Source organism: Myiozetetes cayanensis, unplaced genomic scaffold (genome assembly GCF_022539395.1).
Source record: "Myiozetetes cayanensis isolate MyiCay16 unplaced genomic scaffold, myiCay2020 scf1, whole genome shotgun sequence".
Taxonomy (NCBI): Eukaryota; Metazoa; Chordata; class Aves; order Passeriformes; family Tyrannidae; genus Myiozetetes; species Myiozetetes cayanensis.
In genome coordinates this window covers 29783285-29799977 of record NW_026086604.1, presented here as the reverse complement: position 1 = coordinate 29799977, position 16693 = coordinate 29783285, and the positions used below count along the sequence as shown (strand labels likewise).

The window sequence follows — 16693 nt, the reverse complement described above, 5'->3', positions numbered from 1 at the left end:
CTTACAGATCTCCTTTAACAAACTTTAGCGTTTGGGAATTTGAGTCATTAAAATCAGTAACGTATATATATTATCAATCTGATGTGAAGAAAGGGGGAGACCTGTGTGTCCACAGCTGCCCTAAAACTTTTGCAAAAAGCAGAGCTTTACAGACTTTCAAAACCTGGAATTAACGAAATTTATCTCAGAAGGGACATCTGGAATTCATCTAGTCCAGATCCCCATTTAAAGCAAGGCTAGCGTCTAGGTTTGGTCAGGTTGCTTGGAACCCTGTCCAGACAGATTTACACAGTCCCTGAGGGAGGAGATTTGACAGTCTCTCTCGGCAAGTTCTTTTAGTTCTTGACCAGCCTCATTGGGAAGAGTTTTTAATTTATAACTAATTGGAATACGTCTTACTGCAATTAGGGTAGTGCCCATTGTTTCTTGTCCTTTCACTATGGATTTGAAAAGAATCTGACTCCATTTTCCATACAGAAATGAAGACCCCCACCTCCATGTTGGTCATCTCTTTTCCACATAGACAAAGGTGCTCTGCATCACCTTGTGCACTTTGTGGATTACATCTCCATAGGCCTCCTCTGGACACTGCCTAGTTTACCAGAATCTTGCATGTGCTGAGGAGTCAAAAGCAGAGACATGGTCATTTCCTTTAAGATGCTAATGCAGTCCAGTGCATGACATGAAACTTCCAACCTAATTTACACTGTTTTGCTCTACTTTGGTCCCACTACCTCTAACACTTTCATTTTTTCATTGCATCCAAGCCATGTTTATTTGAGGCTTCCAAGTGCTAAAATAATTCAAAACACTGAACTGCTTGTGTGTTGTTACATACCTTTTCACATGGTCAGAGCATGTTTCATAGTGTAAGAAGTGTAGCATAGTCTCTATGATTGTTTCTCCTCTTGTTTCTAACAAATATCTTTCTTTTTTGCAAGACAAAGGTAAGAAAGGCTTCAGTTGGTGAAAGCCATACAAGGCCTCTTCAAGCAAATATTCCACCTTCCTCATGGAGTCTCTGTTTAAGGCAATTTTAGCTTGAATTGACAGAAAGGCTTTAGCCAGACAGACAGGCTAGTCTAACAATCCAAAATTATGTATAAGTAGGAGAAAATTGAAGCATCCACCTATGGTTCTCAGTGTGCTCCACCGGTGACTTTCACTACTGATTTTCAGAATATCTTACTATTTTTGCAATCCTAATCAGTGCTGACATTATTTTAAATATCTCTGTAGCACTTTAACTGCTGAAATTCAGTGGATGTTTTGGTATTCTTTTACAAGAGGTTATTGGGGTTTTTTCCTGTCTACATGAACATGTAGCACTTTGTGTTTATCACCACACAAAATTTCTTACTGTGACCTTAATAAAAGACTGATCAGTGAGTGTCCTTGCAAAAAGTTGGTACACCTCTGGAATAAACTATGTGCATTGTTTGGATAAACTCTGAACCCATTCGGTGCATAGAATATTTTTTTTTTTATTGAAGCCTCTCTTACTGCTCCTAAATTCTATAATGCAGATTGTTTCCCATAAAATAGCAAACATATCTTTGGAAATAAAACTGCTGCTCTTAAAAGATGATGAGATTCCTTGTGCAATAAAAAGATTTTGATCAGCATAATTCTTTTTTTTTCCCTTTTCTTTTTTTCCTTGACCTAAGCTTGGACATGATTTAAGTTTTAGAAATATCTGACTGATAGTTTTATTTTTTCTTATTCCTTCAGTTCAAAAGTATGCTCTGTTGCTTCATAATCCTTGTGTGTGCTGAGTAAGGATTCCTTATCCTAAGCCCTTTTAAATGCCTTTCTTTGGACCCTATTAGACAAAACTTACTATCCTGAAACTTTTTAACTGAGTAATTTTTAATATTTAATATTCCATAAACTGGCTAGGAATGTAATGTCACTGAGAAGGAGCATGAGATTTAAGTTTCAAAATTATCTTACTGTTAGATTAAGTTCATGATTTATTCCTCTTTCAGGGTTTCCCACAGCAGAACAGGAGTAGGGCTTTCATACTTCCTCAGACTGAGATATTTTTTCAGTTGTGGTGCTATTCCTCTTGACCTGTTTGACAGTCTGGAGATGTCCATTTCTGCCATTATGATAAAAAATACTTTACTTATTAAATTGGTTGAAATAACAAAATGAGAACGTCTTCAGGTTCAAAGGAAGAAAGAGGTTTTACAGTAATAAAGCCACTGAAAAAAGTGCTGATAATTCACTATCTATCTATAATCAGTTATACATACTTTTTTCAGGCAGGTAATGCACAGATAGAGACCATGAACACGTATCGTCATCCTTCCGCATTACTCAGAGCTAAAAGCAGATCATTCTCTTTGAATGTCATACCTTTCAGTTCTTAGAGTTATCTTCTGAAATACAGTAAACTTCTGAAATTATACTGTGTGTCAGTTTTTACAAGTCAATAAATGAGATGATTATTCTTTTCCAGCTGTACAAAATGAACGGGACAGGATAAGTACAAGAAGAAACACTTTTGATGGCTGCAACATTCCTTCTATTAGCACATTGTCACAAGCTGAGACACTCTCCCGTCAGGTACTGAGATCTACCACAGAATTATTTAGTAACTTTAAGATGGCTTTTACTAAAATTAAATACTTTTCAGTTTTTTATTGTATTGAGTATAATTATTGAGATTACTTTCTTCTACTTCCAAAATGCACCGAGCTTCCTGTTCCCAGTGAAAGAATCAGTAATAGAATACATTCTTGAAGCAAAGTCAATAAAAAAAATTCTACTTTGTCCAGGACAATATGTCTTAGGCACCTTTCTTAATAAAGCTTTATGGTTCTTACTGCTTTTAAATCAGTTGCTGTCTTAGGCAGCTTGTGGCATCTATCTATCCTTGAAGCTGGCTTTCCCATGAAACATTAGCGAAAAAATTGTCCAAAGCCATTACATTCAAAGGGGTGTGGACACTCATTTCCTTAAATTCTTTTGAAAATCCCATTTTTAATATCCTTAGACATTATAAGTAAGGCAAACAGAAATGTTCCAACTACAGAGGCTATCCACATCTTGCTTTTGAATTTTCTTTGTCTCATCTGAACTTCATTTTCTCTTTTCCTTTTTTTTTCTTATCCAATCAATTGCTGCATGGAACAGTCTCCAGTCCTTTTCTGCAGCTCAGATAAATCATGGTCATTGATTCTGCATTCTTGCACCTCTTACTAACTTGCTTAGAATTTAACTGCCACCTTTATGATTTCATGCTGACTGATTTATACATCCCCAAATGTTTTGTAATCTCATCCTTTATCAGCATCTCTCTTAGGTTGGAACTGTCTGTAAAGAATTGATGCTGGAATTACTGGGTGATATGTCTTTGGCACATATTGCATGTCTGGGCAGACTAGATGGACATAATGGACCTTCCTACCTTTCATACCTATACACTATGAAAAATATAGCTATTTTTACCTCCTTAGTAATTTTTTGAAGTTGCTTAGTGTGCTTTTTTGTATTACTCTCTTAATCATTTCCGACTGGTATATGCAATTCAGGAATAAGAACTGTTAAACAGAATCACATCCTCAGCTGTTTATGGCACAAAGTTCTTTTCAAACAGTAGATTCCTGGCCTAAAACATCCCCTTGTGTACACGTGTAGATTTATTTTACATCCTGTTTGGTAGGACAGAATTAGTTCCACTGTGTCGAGCATATATGAAGATACAATCTAGGCCTCAGAGTCCAAAGGACTACATTAACATGGTGGAAAAGTCAAGTAGAAGTACTTGTTTTTCTCTCAATTGAGTAGGCCTGTAAGATGAGTTCAGTCCTGAGGAGAGACTTGGAGGAGGTAGTGTCCCAAATCATTATCCAAGTCCTTCAGCTGTGAAATGAGGAAGAGGGTGGCATTCATCCCTTTTGAAAGTTTTGTATTAAATAGAGCAAATTAATTATTTTGTTCCTGAATATCCCTTACAGGGGGAAATTGTCCAAGTACAATTTTTCTCCTACAGACCCAGGAGAGGCTTCCAGGATTATGTAAATACGAAAGGGGCAGGCTGGACTCTCACAGGCGTAAAGGCATCTGTCCCTGAAGGTTTTCAGGACAATTGGGATATAGTGTTAAATTGTCATGTTCATCAAGTCATTAACAGGTACAAGTTCCACTGGGAAAGTTTTCATCTCAGTATAAGAAAGAAATTTTTTACAGTGAGAATAAGCAATTACTGAAGCAACCTTTTCAGGAATGTGGTGGAGTCCTCATCTCTGAGGACCTAGATAAGTCCATCATCTAGGCTTACTTTCCCACAAGGCAGATGAAATGATCTGTCAAGATCCTTCCTAACCTGCACTAGTCTATGATTGTGTGAAGTCAGTGACTGCCATGTTGCACCCCAAAAATGAGAGGCAGGTTAAATCAATAGAGAAAAAGAAATAGGAAAGTTCATATCTTCATATCCTTGTGAAGAGATGAAATCTTAATAACTCTGTGGGAGTCATCCTATGAGTCCCCAGCAGAAGTTCAGCAAGTAATTTTAGCATGGAGTCTATAGTTTGTAATGTAAGTTGTAATTTATAAAGATGCACAGGTTTGATTAAAAGATATTAAAGAAAGACAATGTATTAACTTAATGAGTCAGTATGTCCAACAGTTAAACAATCTGACTCTTCTTTACCTTCTTGTATTATCTCCTAGTTGGTGCATGGTGGGATCTTTCTCAGGTAGATCACAGTGTGACCTGCTACCAGAAGTGTCTTCTTTATACTTTTGAATAATGATCAAGATCTCTTCTACTCTTCTGAAAAAACAATGAAATGTGTTGAGTTTCTTTACTCTCTTTCTGTACTGAAGGTTTTCTAGACTGAATCACTCTGATAGCTCTCACCTGAATGATATTCAGTATTTTCAACTTCATTTTTGTAGAAGAGATGCCAGAAATGGACTCATGATTGTAGTGTGGATTTCTCAAATGCTCTGTCTACAAAAAACCAATACCTCTAACCATTTTCCTACATGATAGCCTTTGAATTATGTGTCTGAGGAGTTTTTCACCTGCCTAACTGCTCTAATTTCCCTGAAAACAAATGTTCAGCTTGTTAACTGACATTAATATCTAAGCTGTTTTCAGTGTTTTACACTACTCAATTATGTAGGAAGCACTGAGCTTTAGTTCAGAAGTGCAACTCCTTTTGACTACCCCAGGATAATGGGATTTCACTGCAGATCCCACTGTGGGTTTTAACATGGATATATGAATGAAGGGGAACTGAGAGGAAGTCAGCCTAAATAGTTTCCACCATCCTGACGTGTGTACAGGTATGCTATTGGAAGATCAAACAATTATTTTTTTTCCTGAGGAAAATAATCATACTACATCATTTCCTGAGTATGCTTTCAGTAATAAAACATAAAGGGAAAGTCAATTTCATGCAACTTGTACAGCGGTGGGATTTTGATTTCATAGTGGTGGGATATTTTTTATTTCTTTTCTTTTTTCTTTTTTCTTTTTTCTTTTTCTTTTTTCTTTTTCTTTTTCTTTTTCTTTTTCTTTTTCTTTTTCTTTTTCTTTTTCTTTTTCTTTTTCTTTTCCTTTTCTTTTTCTTTTCTTTTCTTTTTCTTTTTCTTTTCTTTTCTTTTTCTTTTTCTTTTCTTTTCTTTTCTTTTTCTTTTTCTTTTTCTTTTCCTTTTCCTTTTCTTTTTTTCCTTCCTTTCCTTTCCTCTTTTTCTTTTTCTCTTTTCTTTCTTTTTCTTTCTTTCCTTTTCCATTTCTTTCTTTTTCTTATCTTTTTTCTTTTTTTCTCTTTTTCTTTCTTTTTCTTATCTTTTTTCCTTTTTTTCTTTTTCTTTCTTTTTCTTTTTTATTTTTTTTCTTCTTTTCCTCTTTCTCTTTTTCCTTCTTTCCTTTTTCTTTCTTTTATGTTTTCTGTTTCCTCTTTTCTTTTTCTTCCCTGGTATGATAGCAGCTATAAACTGACCTTACCTTCTGACCTTACCTTCTCAAGCTTTGCTTTATCTTAAGTTGTCTTTCTTACCTGGCTTAAGAGCAAGCCTGGTTTTGTTCCTTTCCTTGAAAAGTCATTAAGAATTTGAGGTTTTGGCTCAGTGATTATGTAAAAGTGTCCCACTTCAAGCCCAGAAAGATATTGCTCTCTTCCTATTTCACAGAACACTGTTCACTGCAGGTGGTCTAATGCACACTCATATCCTTTACATTTCCTCTAAAGCGTCTCAGGCCTCTGCCTATACTCCTGCTTCATCATTACAAACTGTTCTCCTTCGGGCACTAAAACCCCCCTGTTTTACCTTCTAAAGTTAATGATACTTATCTTTTCACTAGAAGAGTATGCTACCCCTTTATCACTCTCTTTCTCTGCCCTTAATATTACTACATGGCCCTACGAGCTCTCCATTTTTTCTGAAATGAAGTAAATGTCAACCCTTTTAAAAGAAAAAAAAAAAAGAAACCACCTCCCCTCTACAAATGATAAAAGCTCTGGTATATTTAAAAATAGCATTTTGGAATGAGAAGGTATTGTATCATGATATGAATAATTAAATACTGCGATGCACACTGGTAATAATGAGAAATAAAAATTTATAATTTACATGCAGACTAATGGTCCATGTGGTCAAGGAATATCTCAAGACTATCCATGATTACTGCTATGATTTTTTCTTAAATATGCTGTTAACCAGTGAAAATGCAACTATATGAAATTTAACATTGTGAATTTTTTCTCTCATGATGACCAGATCTCAATGTCCAGTCCTGGCTCTAGCACTGATATAAACGTTAAGAAAATTGCTGGTATTAGTGATGTCTGTGAATCTATGAAGCAACAACTTTTGGTCCTCGTGGAATGGGCTAAATATATTCCAGGCTTCTGTGAATTACCACTGGATGACCAGGTATAAGAGGATGCCAAAGAGAAACCTTTAATTACTTGTCTGTTGTCTGTTACTCCTGTGATATTTAAATGTCATGATTTAACATTCATTTTTTTGGTCTGATCAAATAGATCTGCATGCTAGACCCACCATCTTTTTTTTTTTTTTTTTTAAGTTTTGAAATAACACCACCACATAAAAAATATTAACAAAAAGAAGCAGCAAATCAGCATATCTCTTAAGCGTTTTGTTCTTTCTGTAGTCTTTTGGAGGCAGAACTTTTTTCTGACCTTGATAAGTATTTATTTCATGTTCACCTTTCATTATAATATGGTAGCATGTTATTTAATTTGAAGCAGGGCTTCTCTTCTTGAAAAAAGTAAAAACCATTAGAATCTTGAATAAATTCCAAACGTACTGGTATCAATCCCTAGCAAATAATCTTTCATATATTACAATGTACTAAAATTATATTATATATAATGACTTTGGGTAAAAAAAGCATCAAACCTTGAAAATTCACAAGGATTTTTATGACAGAGGTCTGATCTATCATCACATCTGTAATATATCCTAATATATCACTGGCTTTCAGAGTAAGTTGTGTTGGCACACCCAGAACCAGTATCCTCGTGTTGTGGTGAGCAGTTCTCTCACCAGTGGCCTGGGCAGGAGGTTAATTGGTTGCTTGGGATCTCTCAACTCCAGTCCACCAAAATCTGATACATCTTGAAAAGTTCTATGTAACTGGAATAATGTAAATCTTCCTTTTTGTCTCTTCAGTCTCTCAGTTTTTCACAAAATCCTGCAAGAGGAGTTAGATTCATCCTTGGTTTTGATACTCAAACTGAGTCATTCCCTCTTATATTCTTTGTCAGGAATATGAACATATTTCAGGCCACAGGAGACCCCCCAAAATAGGAGTTTAATGATGTCTTTACAGACCCACAGAGTATGATATGTGTGCACAAGCTCAACATACTGGAATAAGTTAAAACTCTGTTCATGTGAAAGAAGGAAAATTTTAAGTGCATTGGTTACACAAGGGCAACAAAAACAGCAAAAAATATTGCTGCTTTTACTGTTAAGATGGCATGAAGGGAAAGGGAAGGTATCAGATGTCATAAAAAAGTTTCTGTCTTCATTTAAAAAAATAAAATATCATCTTAGAAAAACAGGCTGAAAACACTCTTGCAGTGCTTGAAGAGTACATGTTGGGAAAAACTCCTGAACGTTAAGTAGCTTATAAAAGTAGGGACAAAGATACTGAGAGAGAAAGCAAATACAACTTTTTCATTTGTGATAGCAAATTTCTAAGGAGCATTGTGCATTTAGTAATGAAATAAAACATCTGGTTTTGAACAAATTCTTCCTGATCTGGGAGTCAGCCTGATTTACAAACCATAAAGGAGGCCAGAACAGCTAAGTTAACTCACTGAGAACCAAAAATGTCTTAACATACCTAGGTGCTGTTTGCTCATAAAGTATTGGCTTGGATTAGAATTACTTGCCAAGAGATGGGTTCCTTGAGGTATTACAGGCCATCGCTGAAGTTTCAACAAGACATTAAAACCAAAGGAAAGTAAATAGGTGACAAAGAGTAAACAAATAAACACAAGTGCCTTCCCAGTATGAACCAGGATTCTTCTTTGTTGATCGTACTGGCTATTTTAACATATCTGGCTTTGTTGTGGAAAACGCTCTTTTAAGTACCACATAATTTTTGGTTCAAGTTGAGAGAAATGAAACACTGATAGTGCCAAATTCACTGTAGCAGTTCACTCCAGCCCACTGGAGTCTTTAGTGTCAACTTAAAATGACAGAGAAAACTTTGCAAGGCAATACACACTAATAAATAAATGCAGGTAGTGTATTTATTGATAAGTATTTTTCAGAGCCTAATGTTTAAAATCTGGACCGAATGCTAGAAGTGACAGAGAATGACAGTTTAATTATAGAGTGCTGTTTTTATGGTGTTAAGATTTTTACATTAGAATCTTAATTGTCTTAAACGTGTACCTAACACATGGTAATATGCATTCTCTTTTCTTTTGCTCTTATTGGAACTTACTGCTTTATCATTTATTGAGTCTGCTGTTCTTTTCATGAGGTTGCCCTGCTAAGAGCACATGCTGGGGAACACCTGTTGCTTGGTGCAGCAAAACGGTCCATGGCGTATAAGGACATTTTACTTTTAGGTAAATATTGGTTTTGTTTTACTTATTAATGATGATGTACATTAGCAACCATGTAATCACTTCAGTGGAACAACTGTTCTGGCACAATCAAAGCAATGCATTCTCTGAATGTTAAATGGCTATTAATGACATAATGTCACATGCCTGTTACAGCAAAAGCAGGTGGATAGGTGAGCTAATATTGGATACTAGAAACCAAAACTTAAGGGAGTTCCTGGCAATTTTCTCCTTACATTAGCATCCTTTCTGCACCTTTGTTCCTTAAAAAAACCAGAACAAAACAGCAACAAAGAAACCTTGTCATAAACCCCCTTTGTTTAAGAGAGCAGCAGCCAGCCTGTTGCACGTGTACTAAAATTTCAGTTTTCATGAAAACCCATTTATCTGAAGCTTTCTCAAGAGTCCTTTGGACGCAGAGAAGACTCTACTGGCTAGAATATTGGATAGCCTGTTCCCTGCAACTCACTTTCCCAAGAGCCCTCTCACTGCTGCCTTGACAATCACCACATGGCCATCATGTAAACAGCACACCTGCTGTCCCTGACGTGTGGCAGATGGGCGCATCCATGGCACGGTGAGGAGTCACGCCTGCAGAAGCATATTCCTGGTCACTTGAAAGGGCTCCTGCACTGGGTTATATAGAGAGAACATAGAACATTTCCCTAGCTGTTAGGGAAAAAGACATTGTTGCATGGTGGAAGCGTGTCTTACCTTGTGTCATGCAACAAAGAGGCTCAGTTAGCGGACGGGATATGCGCCTGTATGAATAGGGACTCGATGAGGCATTTGTTAGCGCTGTTTGAAACAGTGCTCTGCCACTCTGAAGTGTACTCTGCTGAACATTTAACACGTGCAGCATTTGGGCTGTTTCATGAGAAAGTGTGTAGGTCATCTTGGGCAGGATTTTTGATGTGAGGTAAGACTATATGGAATATGGACTCAAACAAGTCTCTTCACTGGTGGTGTGGAACAAGGACTTTTTTAATACTTGTTTTCCTCGTCTTTGGGCCTGTCTTTTCACAGCTCTAAATCAGCTTGAATTTATTTTTACACCTATTATAACATTAAAAGGACAAGAAGGGCTTGGTCTGGAGGTATTTCACTAGCAATCCTTTCAAGATAAAAGCTATACAAATGGCTTTCTTAACATAGTTCTTTCTCTAGATACTGTTTTACTGACAAACTTAAATAAAAAAGAAATATTTGCAGTTTTATTGGGATTAGTGGTAATAAGGAAAATAATTAAAAAATAATAAGCAGAAAATTATATTCACTGTCATGAGTGTCAGCATATACATCAAAAGAAGAACGATTTGAGACTTCAAGGCTTATTTCTGGTACTTGAGGGCAGGTATCTGTAAAGTTTATGAGTCCTTTTGGCATGAATCCCTTGTGATATAAGCTTTTCTTTCAAAAACTACTTTGGTGGCTTTTGAAAGCTCTGTGACTTTGCCAGTGTTCTCCAGGAGGTGAATTAAGATGCCATGGTGGAGACTTCTCCAAGGGGAAATGTAAAATTAAAGAAACAGGGAAAATTATTTCTTTACTGAAAATTTTATGAAACTGCTAAATTTTATTAGGAGTAACAGAAGCACCTGTTAGAAAAAGAAGCATTCCCCGTGTCTTCTCCTATGTATTGACAAATCCTTCATTCAGCTTGGGATGTATTATTTTAGCTGGGGAAGAAGACATTTTAAGATCAATTCACTATTATAGTTATCTCTTATGTAAAGATAAAGGTCTGCTTGCTCTATACATTTGTACATTCAAACATGAACCTTGGTTCTGTGGACCAATCAGTAACAGTACATGTTGGCATATTTGCATGTACAGATTTTTTACTAGGTGACAGCTATAATTTGCACATATACTCTGTTTGGAAAGATCAGTTTTGTATAATGCAAATGAGGGTTATTACTTAAAAAAATTATTAACTTGAAATGTGCTTTTGAGAATGGGCTTCATCTAGTATGTTACATCAAAATGCTTATATTAATCCACATGTTGGTGTTCTTTCTCTCTAAGGCAACAATTACATAATCCATCGCAACAGTACTGAAGTAGAGATCTGCCGAGTGGCCAATCGCATTCTGGATGAATTAGTTCGACCCTTCCAGGAAATTCAAATAGATGACAATGAGTACGCTTGCTTGAAAGCAATTGTGTTTTTTGATCCAGGTATTTTAACAAAAAAATCTCTCAGGATTTTTTACACATGATTGTACTGAAAGTGATTTTTGTCAATGTAGAATCTGTTCATGTTATCTAGCTCAATGGAAAAGAATCAAATGAAAAAAAAGTAAGATGCTCCTTCCAAATCATAATCTGCCTTGATTATAAATTTTTATCATTTTTTAAGATGCAAAAGGCCTGAGTAATCCAATGAAGATTAAGAATATGCGGTTCCAAGTCCAAATCAGTTTAGAGGATTATATTAATGACCGTCAGTACGACTCCAGAGGAAGATTTGGAGAACTCCTTCTTCTACTGCCTACACTCCAGAGCATCACTTGGCAAATGATTGAGCAAATACAGTTGGTTAAACTATTTGGAATTGTTAAAATTGACAGTTTACTTCAGGAGATGTTACTAGGAGGTAAGCTAACAATTTTCTAAATTTACTATGTTGTATTATATTGAATTTAACATGCTGGGATGTTGAGGGAATTGTGATGTTATCAACCACTCTGACTCACTGTCTGAGCTTTGGGTCGTGTAATTGTTAGCCAAAGCTTTCTTGTCTTGGCAGTTCATCTTGTTAACTTAGTCCTACGACAGATTGTACCGTGTACTTCTCAGTCACTGCTGGGTTGTCCTACAATTCCCTTCACAGATGAAAGAATCCATACAAATATTTCATGAAATCCACTGTTATTGCAGTCAAAACAGTGAAAATAAACACAGTGCTTAATATGGTTGAAGTCTGGTATAATTGTTTAATGAATACCCGGAGGCAATTATTCAAATTGCCAATCAAAATATTTGCTCTGTGGAAATGTAATTACTGAAGTCGTAGTTGCTGGCAACAACATGCTCTTTTGAATTGATATATGCACATGTTATTTTTGCAGGTACTTCTAATGATGCCAGTCATCTGCATCACCCAATGCATCCTCACTTAGCCCAAGATCCATTAACTGGCCAAACTATCCTCATAAGTTCAATGTCTGCTCCTGTACATACAGAACAGATTTGTAAGTAATTGCGAGTTAGCCTTCTGTCATAAGATTTCACTGTTTCATTTAAAAATATTAATTAGAGTGGTGGCCTGTCAGTGCTCATAGAGTTATTTCATCATCATTCTTAAATTAAAATAATGGTGCATTAAAAATGTATGTATATAAATGGTGTTAAATAAGAGACCTTGACCTGAATTTAATCTAATTTTAAGAATTCAGCACCATTTTGATATATAATTGTTTTTACATGCACAATTTTTAATAAACTAAAAATTAAAATATCCTATTTCCCTAGCATGTCAAATGTAACTGAACTCCCTTTCAGCACAGTAGTATGCATATGCAGAGTAGGCCAGACTATAAAAATATCTAATTCTTTCTGTGCTCTTTTTCAGCAACTCCAGAAACTCCATTACCTTCCCCTCCTCAAGGCTCTGGGCAAGAATACAAAATGTCTGCAAATCAGGCTTCAGTCATTGCACAGCAGTCTATTTTGAAACAAAAACCATTGTGATAATGTTTCTGTCTCTGTCTTATCCTTTCTTCCTTCCTTCCTTACTTCCTTCATCCTTCCTTCATTCCTTTTTATGCACTAGATAAATTGGTAGGACACTTGCACATTTAAAATCTCAGGTTGATAAACAAAATTATTTCCTCAACAGCCACTGCTGTGGGTGTTCCTTTAAACACCTCATGATTTAGAAAGTAATGCTGTTCTGACTGCCACATACAACTGTAAGTGTGGACATTGCAGTCTGAAAAATTTGTATAGAGGTTGATATTATTTTTAGATCTTATAACTGCACAGATTCATGTTTTTATTTCCTGTTTTAGTTGTTGTCTTAATTTTATCGTTTTAGATGTGTATATATATTTTTTTTTTTTTGTGACAGAACTGGTTAGTGCTTGCTTAGCTGTGAATTGTAGAGAAGAAAAAGTGGGTTAATCAGGCAAAAGCCGAGGTTCCACTAATAGTAAAATGGTAGGCTACTAAAAAAGCACAGGAATACAAAAAAGTAAAGCATAGTTAATGGACGGAAGTGCACAACTCATTTTAAAAAATATTGATTTGAAAGGACCATCTCTTCCAAGTAAAATTTCAACAGAAGTATTGAATCCTTCCTGCACATCTGTTTGTATGAGTCAGAGGGCCTGTCGTGGGCGAATATGCTTGCAGGCTTTCTAAAATCTGTATAGACAGTAATGCCTGTATCAGTCAATTGGACAGTGCCAAAGCATTTACATTGCTAAATAGTTAGAACAAGGACTGGTATGCTTTTTGGTCAGGACTAACTGGTACTCTCCCCAAAAATTTATGGGCACACTTTGGGAATTAGACCAGTCTATTGACACTTTTCACCAGGTGCTTTGGATACAGCCCCCCTCTTTAGGGGCACAGAGAGGAATATAGGCAGAGCGTGCCATTTGACCTCAGGACTGGAGTATAGACTTTGTGCTGTTTGTTTAATTGTGTAAGTGTAGCCATTGGGTTTATTTACCTAACTGGCTGGTGAATGCATGTTTCAGCAATCACTAAACTTCACCTACAGAGATGTTGTAGTGTAGCAGCTCTCTGTCTGGAGAGGTGTGGCTAACTCATTGAAGCATTAATGTGCCTGAATTCAGCTGCAGGTGTTCCTGGTTTGAGCCCATGGTATTTCAAGCCAGAAGACAGCCAGCACACAAAGTATTCATTCTCCCAGTTTTTAAGAGTTTTCAGAAGCTTGGGATGAATCAATTTTCTGTGATGAACTTCCTTCTCCTCTTCCTCCCATTACAGTTTGGGAGGATCCAACATTGACTAAGTTTTGTGTCTGGAGTCTATAACTACCCATCTGGATTTGGACCGTCTGTGGATTTGCACAAAGTGGACCTTGTGACAGACACATGCTCACTTGGATATATATATACTCAGTTACAATTTGTGAAAGTAATCCAATATGATATATTAAGTGATACGTTGTTCATACAATACTGACATCATAAGAAAATTACCACTTTGCACATTTTATTTATTCCAGACAGCAGTGATTTTGTTTTAGTATTTTAAAGTAAACTATCTTCCCAGAAGATACGTAAGAGAGAAAGAGACAAAAAAGATAAAGTATTGCACTTTGCTGAACTACTGCAAAGAGAAAACATAGTGGAGTCAGAAATTCTTCAAGGTGAGATTTTGATCATCCTGAACAACACCTTCACTAATCACAACATCCAAAGATGGTGTAGTTACACCTCTGGCTTGTAAAAGTTGCTCAAACAATCTGCAGTGATTCTTCAAATACATTCTTGTAGGCAGGAAATGCGACACAGTAAATGCTGAGCTGACCTGAACATTCAAAAGGCTTTAATGAGAATACACTACTACCACGTAGATGCTGTGTTTCTTTGTTATTTTAAAGTCGTTGCTTTTGTAAAGTCCATGCTGTAGCTCTTAACGTTTACCTTTTGCTTTATAGATGGTTTTTCTTTTTGCTGTTTACTGTTTGTTTTTTTATCAAGGCATTGCTCTTTTTACAAGTTCCTTTTAGCATGAGTTTTTATGACAGAATAAGGTACTGAAGTTTTGCCATTAACTTTAGGGGTATCCAGACTGTGCTATTTTTACAAGTTCGCCACCAACACTTTATGGTGAAACACAGAGGTAAAGCATGTGTGAGAGATACAGAGCAGCCCAAAAGTTTACTGATTGGGCTCACTTTTGTGTACTTGTCATAGAAAGAGTGTTGGACTCAAGGTGGATCTACTTGAATTTAATGGGTCAGATTAATGAAGTTAGTTGCATAAACATGGCAGTATTGATCTGACTAAAAACTTTTAACTGGAAATAAAAAGTAGTCCCCAGGTTGGCTACCCTTGCCTTATATAAGAGATATGCATAATAGCTTAATGGATTTATTTTTCACACTGTACTTTAGATATCAAGTGTACAATAAAATGTTTTCACACACTGCCAAAATGTACTGGAGGAAAAATATACTTTAGCGTTTTGTCTGACAAAAAGTTGTTATCTATTTTGTATGATATATTACATTTTGGAATAAGAACACCACTGTAATTTATTGGGAAAACCTGATTTATTTTATAAATGTAACGTTATTTTTTTAAACTTAATTATGAAAAATCAGAAATGATTAGCTTTGTTAAATATTAAATTATAATGAGGTATAACTTTATATGTTTGAACTCTGATACCAAGTTCTTGTGTTGAGCATTTGGAATTGAAATGGTTGCTGAAAATATTTCAAATGGACTGTTTTTCATCAAAGCTTAATAAAGAAAAACGAATGATCCAAATGACACATTTGCCTTTTGGTAAATTTTTTTGCTATTTACATAAACAGTGTGAATGCTTTATATTGCTTACATTATGAATAATATATAACTAACATACCTTCATCTATACAGTATTCACAGCATCACAGAATGGCTGAGGTTGGAAGGGACCTCTGGTGGACATATAATCCAACCCCCCTGCTCAAGCAGGATATTGAAATCATATGAAAGAATATGATGGCAACATTTTAGTTGATTCTGCTGTAGCATAGCAAAGTATACATAGGTATGGTTTTCAGTTATTAGTTCTGACTGAGAAAAAAACTGAAGCACATGTTTAATTCCATCTATGTTTAAAAAGAACCATATGTTCAACAGCCTTTCTTTTTACTGGACAGGGATACATTAACAAATCACTGCCTTTCGTTGCTTTAGTGTAATATTATTTAGGCAAATCCAGGTGTAGTTATTTATTTTGTAGACAAAGCCTTTGATAACTGTAGAAACAGTTTACAATACATTTTTTCTAGATAACCAGTATCTCCTCAGCCATGGAAATTATGTTTAGTTGCATGTCTCTTTGAGTAGATTTTGAATAGAGTTGTGGTTGGAGGTTGTTTTCAACTGGGTGGTGGTAGTACCCCAGTGATTTGGGCTGCTTGCTTTTGCCCTCATAGGCTCTACTAGGGGTGCAGAGCTGCAGGGCAAAGCTGCCACAGGAGGAAGAGGAGATTCCATTTCTTGAATGCTGGAGGTCTTCAGGTCCCTCCGAGGAACCTGTGTCAGTGGCTGATTACTCTAGATGAAGGAAACTTCTACTCATGAATGCTGGCTGGGGTGTAGGATGTTTATGATTGTATGGAACAGAAGAGATTTTTTTTTTCAGCCTACAATGGAGAAAATATGGAAAAACCCCTACATCCTTAATGCCGTGAAGTGCTGACAGACTCTTCTTCAAGGATTTCCATAAATCAGCTTTACAAGCAGCTCCAATAGGTGGATCAGGAGTGTATATCTTACAGACAGATAAACTAGCTTTCAGTTCTAATCACTGTCCAGAATTTCTCCCAATTAAAGAATTCTGAAAGTGAGCAAAGATTCCTGAGCTCCAGGAATCTTCTGCAACAGAAAATTTAACCTTCTCAGAATGTAAGAAAATCTTTTATA

General features: G+C 36.0%; 1 protein-coding gene across 3 annotated transcripts in view; it reads left to right on the top strand.

The window, feature by feature from the left end:
* Nucleotides 1-15513, top strand: part of HNF4G (hepatocyte nuclear factor 4 gamma) — a 61483-nt gene extending 45970 nt beyond the window's left edge. For all 3 annotated transcript variants that reach the window (XM_050323044.1, XM_050323034.1, XM_050323053.1), the window contains exons 4-10: nucleotides 2465-2571; nucleotides 6742-6897; nucleotides 8987-9074; nucleotides 11100-11252; nucleotides 11434-11670; nucleotides 12146-12268; nucleotides 12649-15513. In XM_050323044.1, the coding sequence (XP_050179001.1) occupies nucleotides 2465-2571; nucleotides 6742-6897; nucleotides 8987-9074; nucleotides 11100-11252; nucleotides 11434-11670; nucleotides 12146-12268; nucleotides 12649-12767 (983 nt within the window). In that variant the 3' untranslated portion in view covers nucleotides 12768-15513. The remainder of the gene's footprint in view (nucleotides 1-2464; nucleotides 2572-6741; nucleotides 6898-8986; nucleotides 9075-11099; nucleotides 11253-11433; nucleotides 11671-12145; nucleotides 12269-12648) is intronic.
* Nucleotides 15514-16693: the final 1180 nt, after the last annotated feature.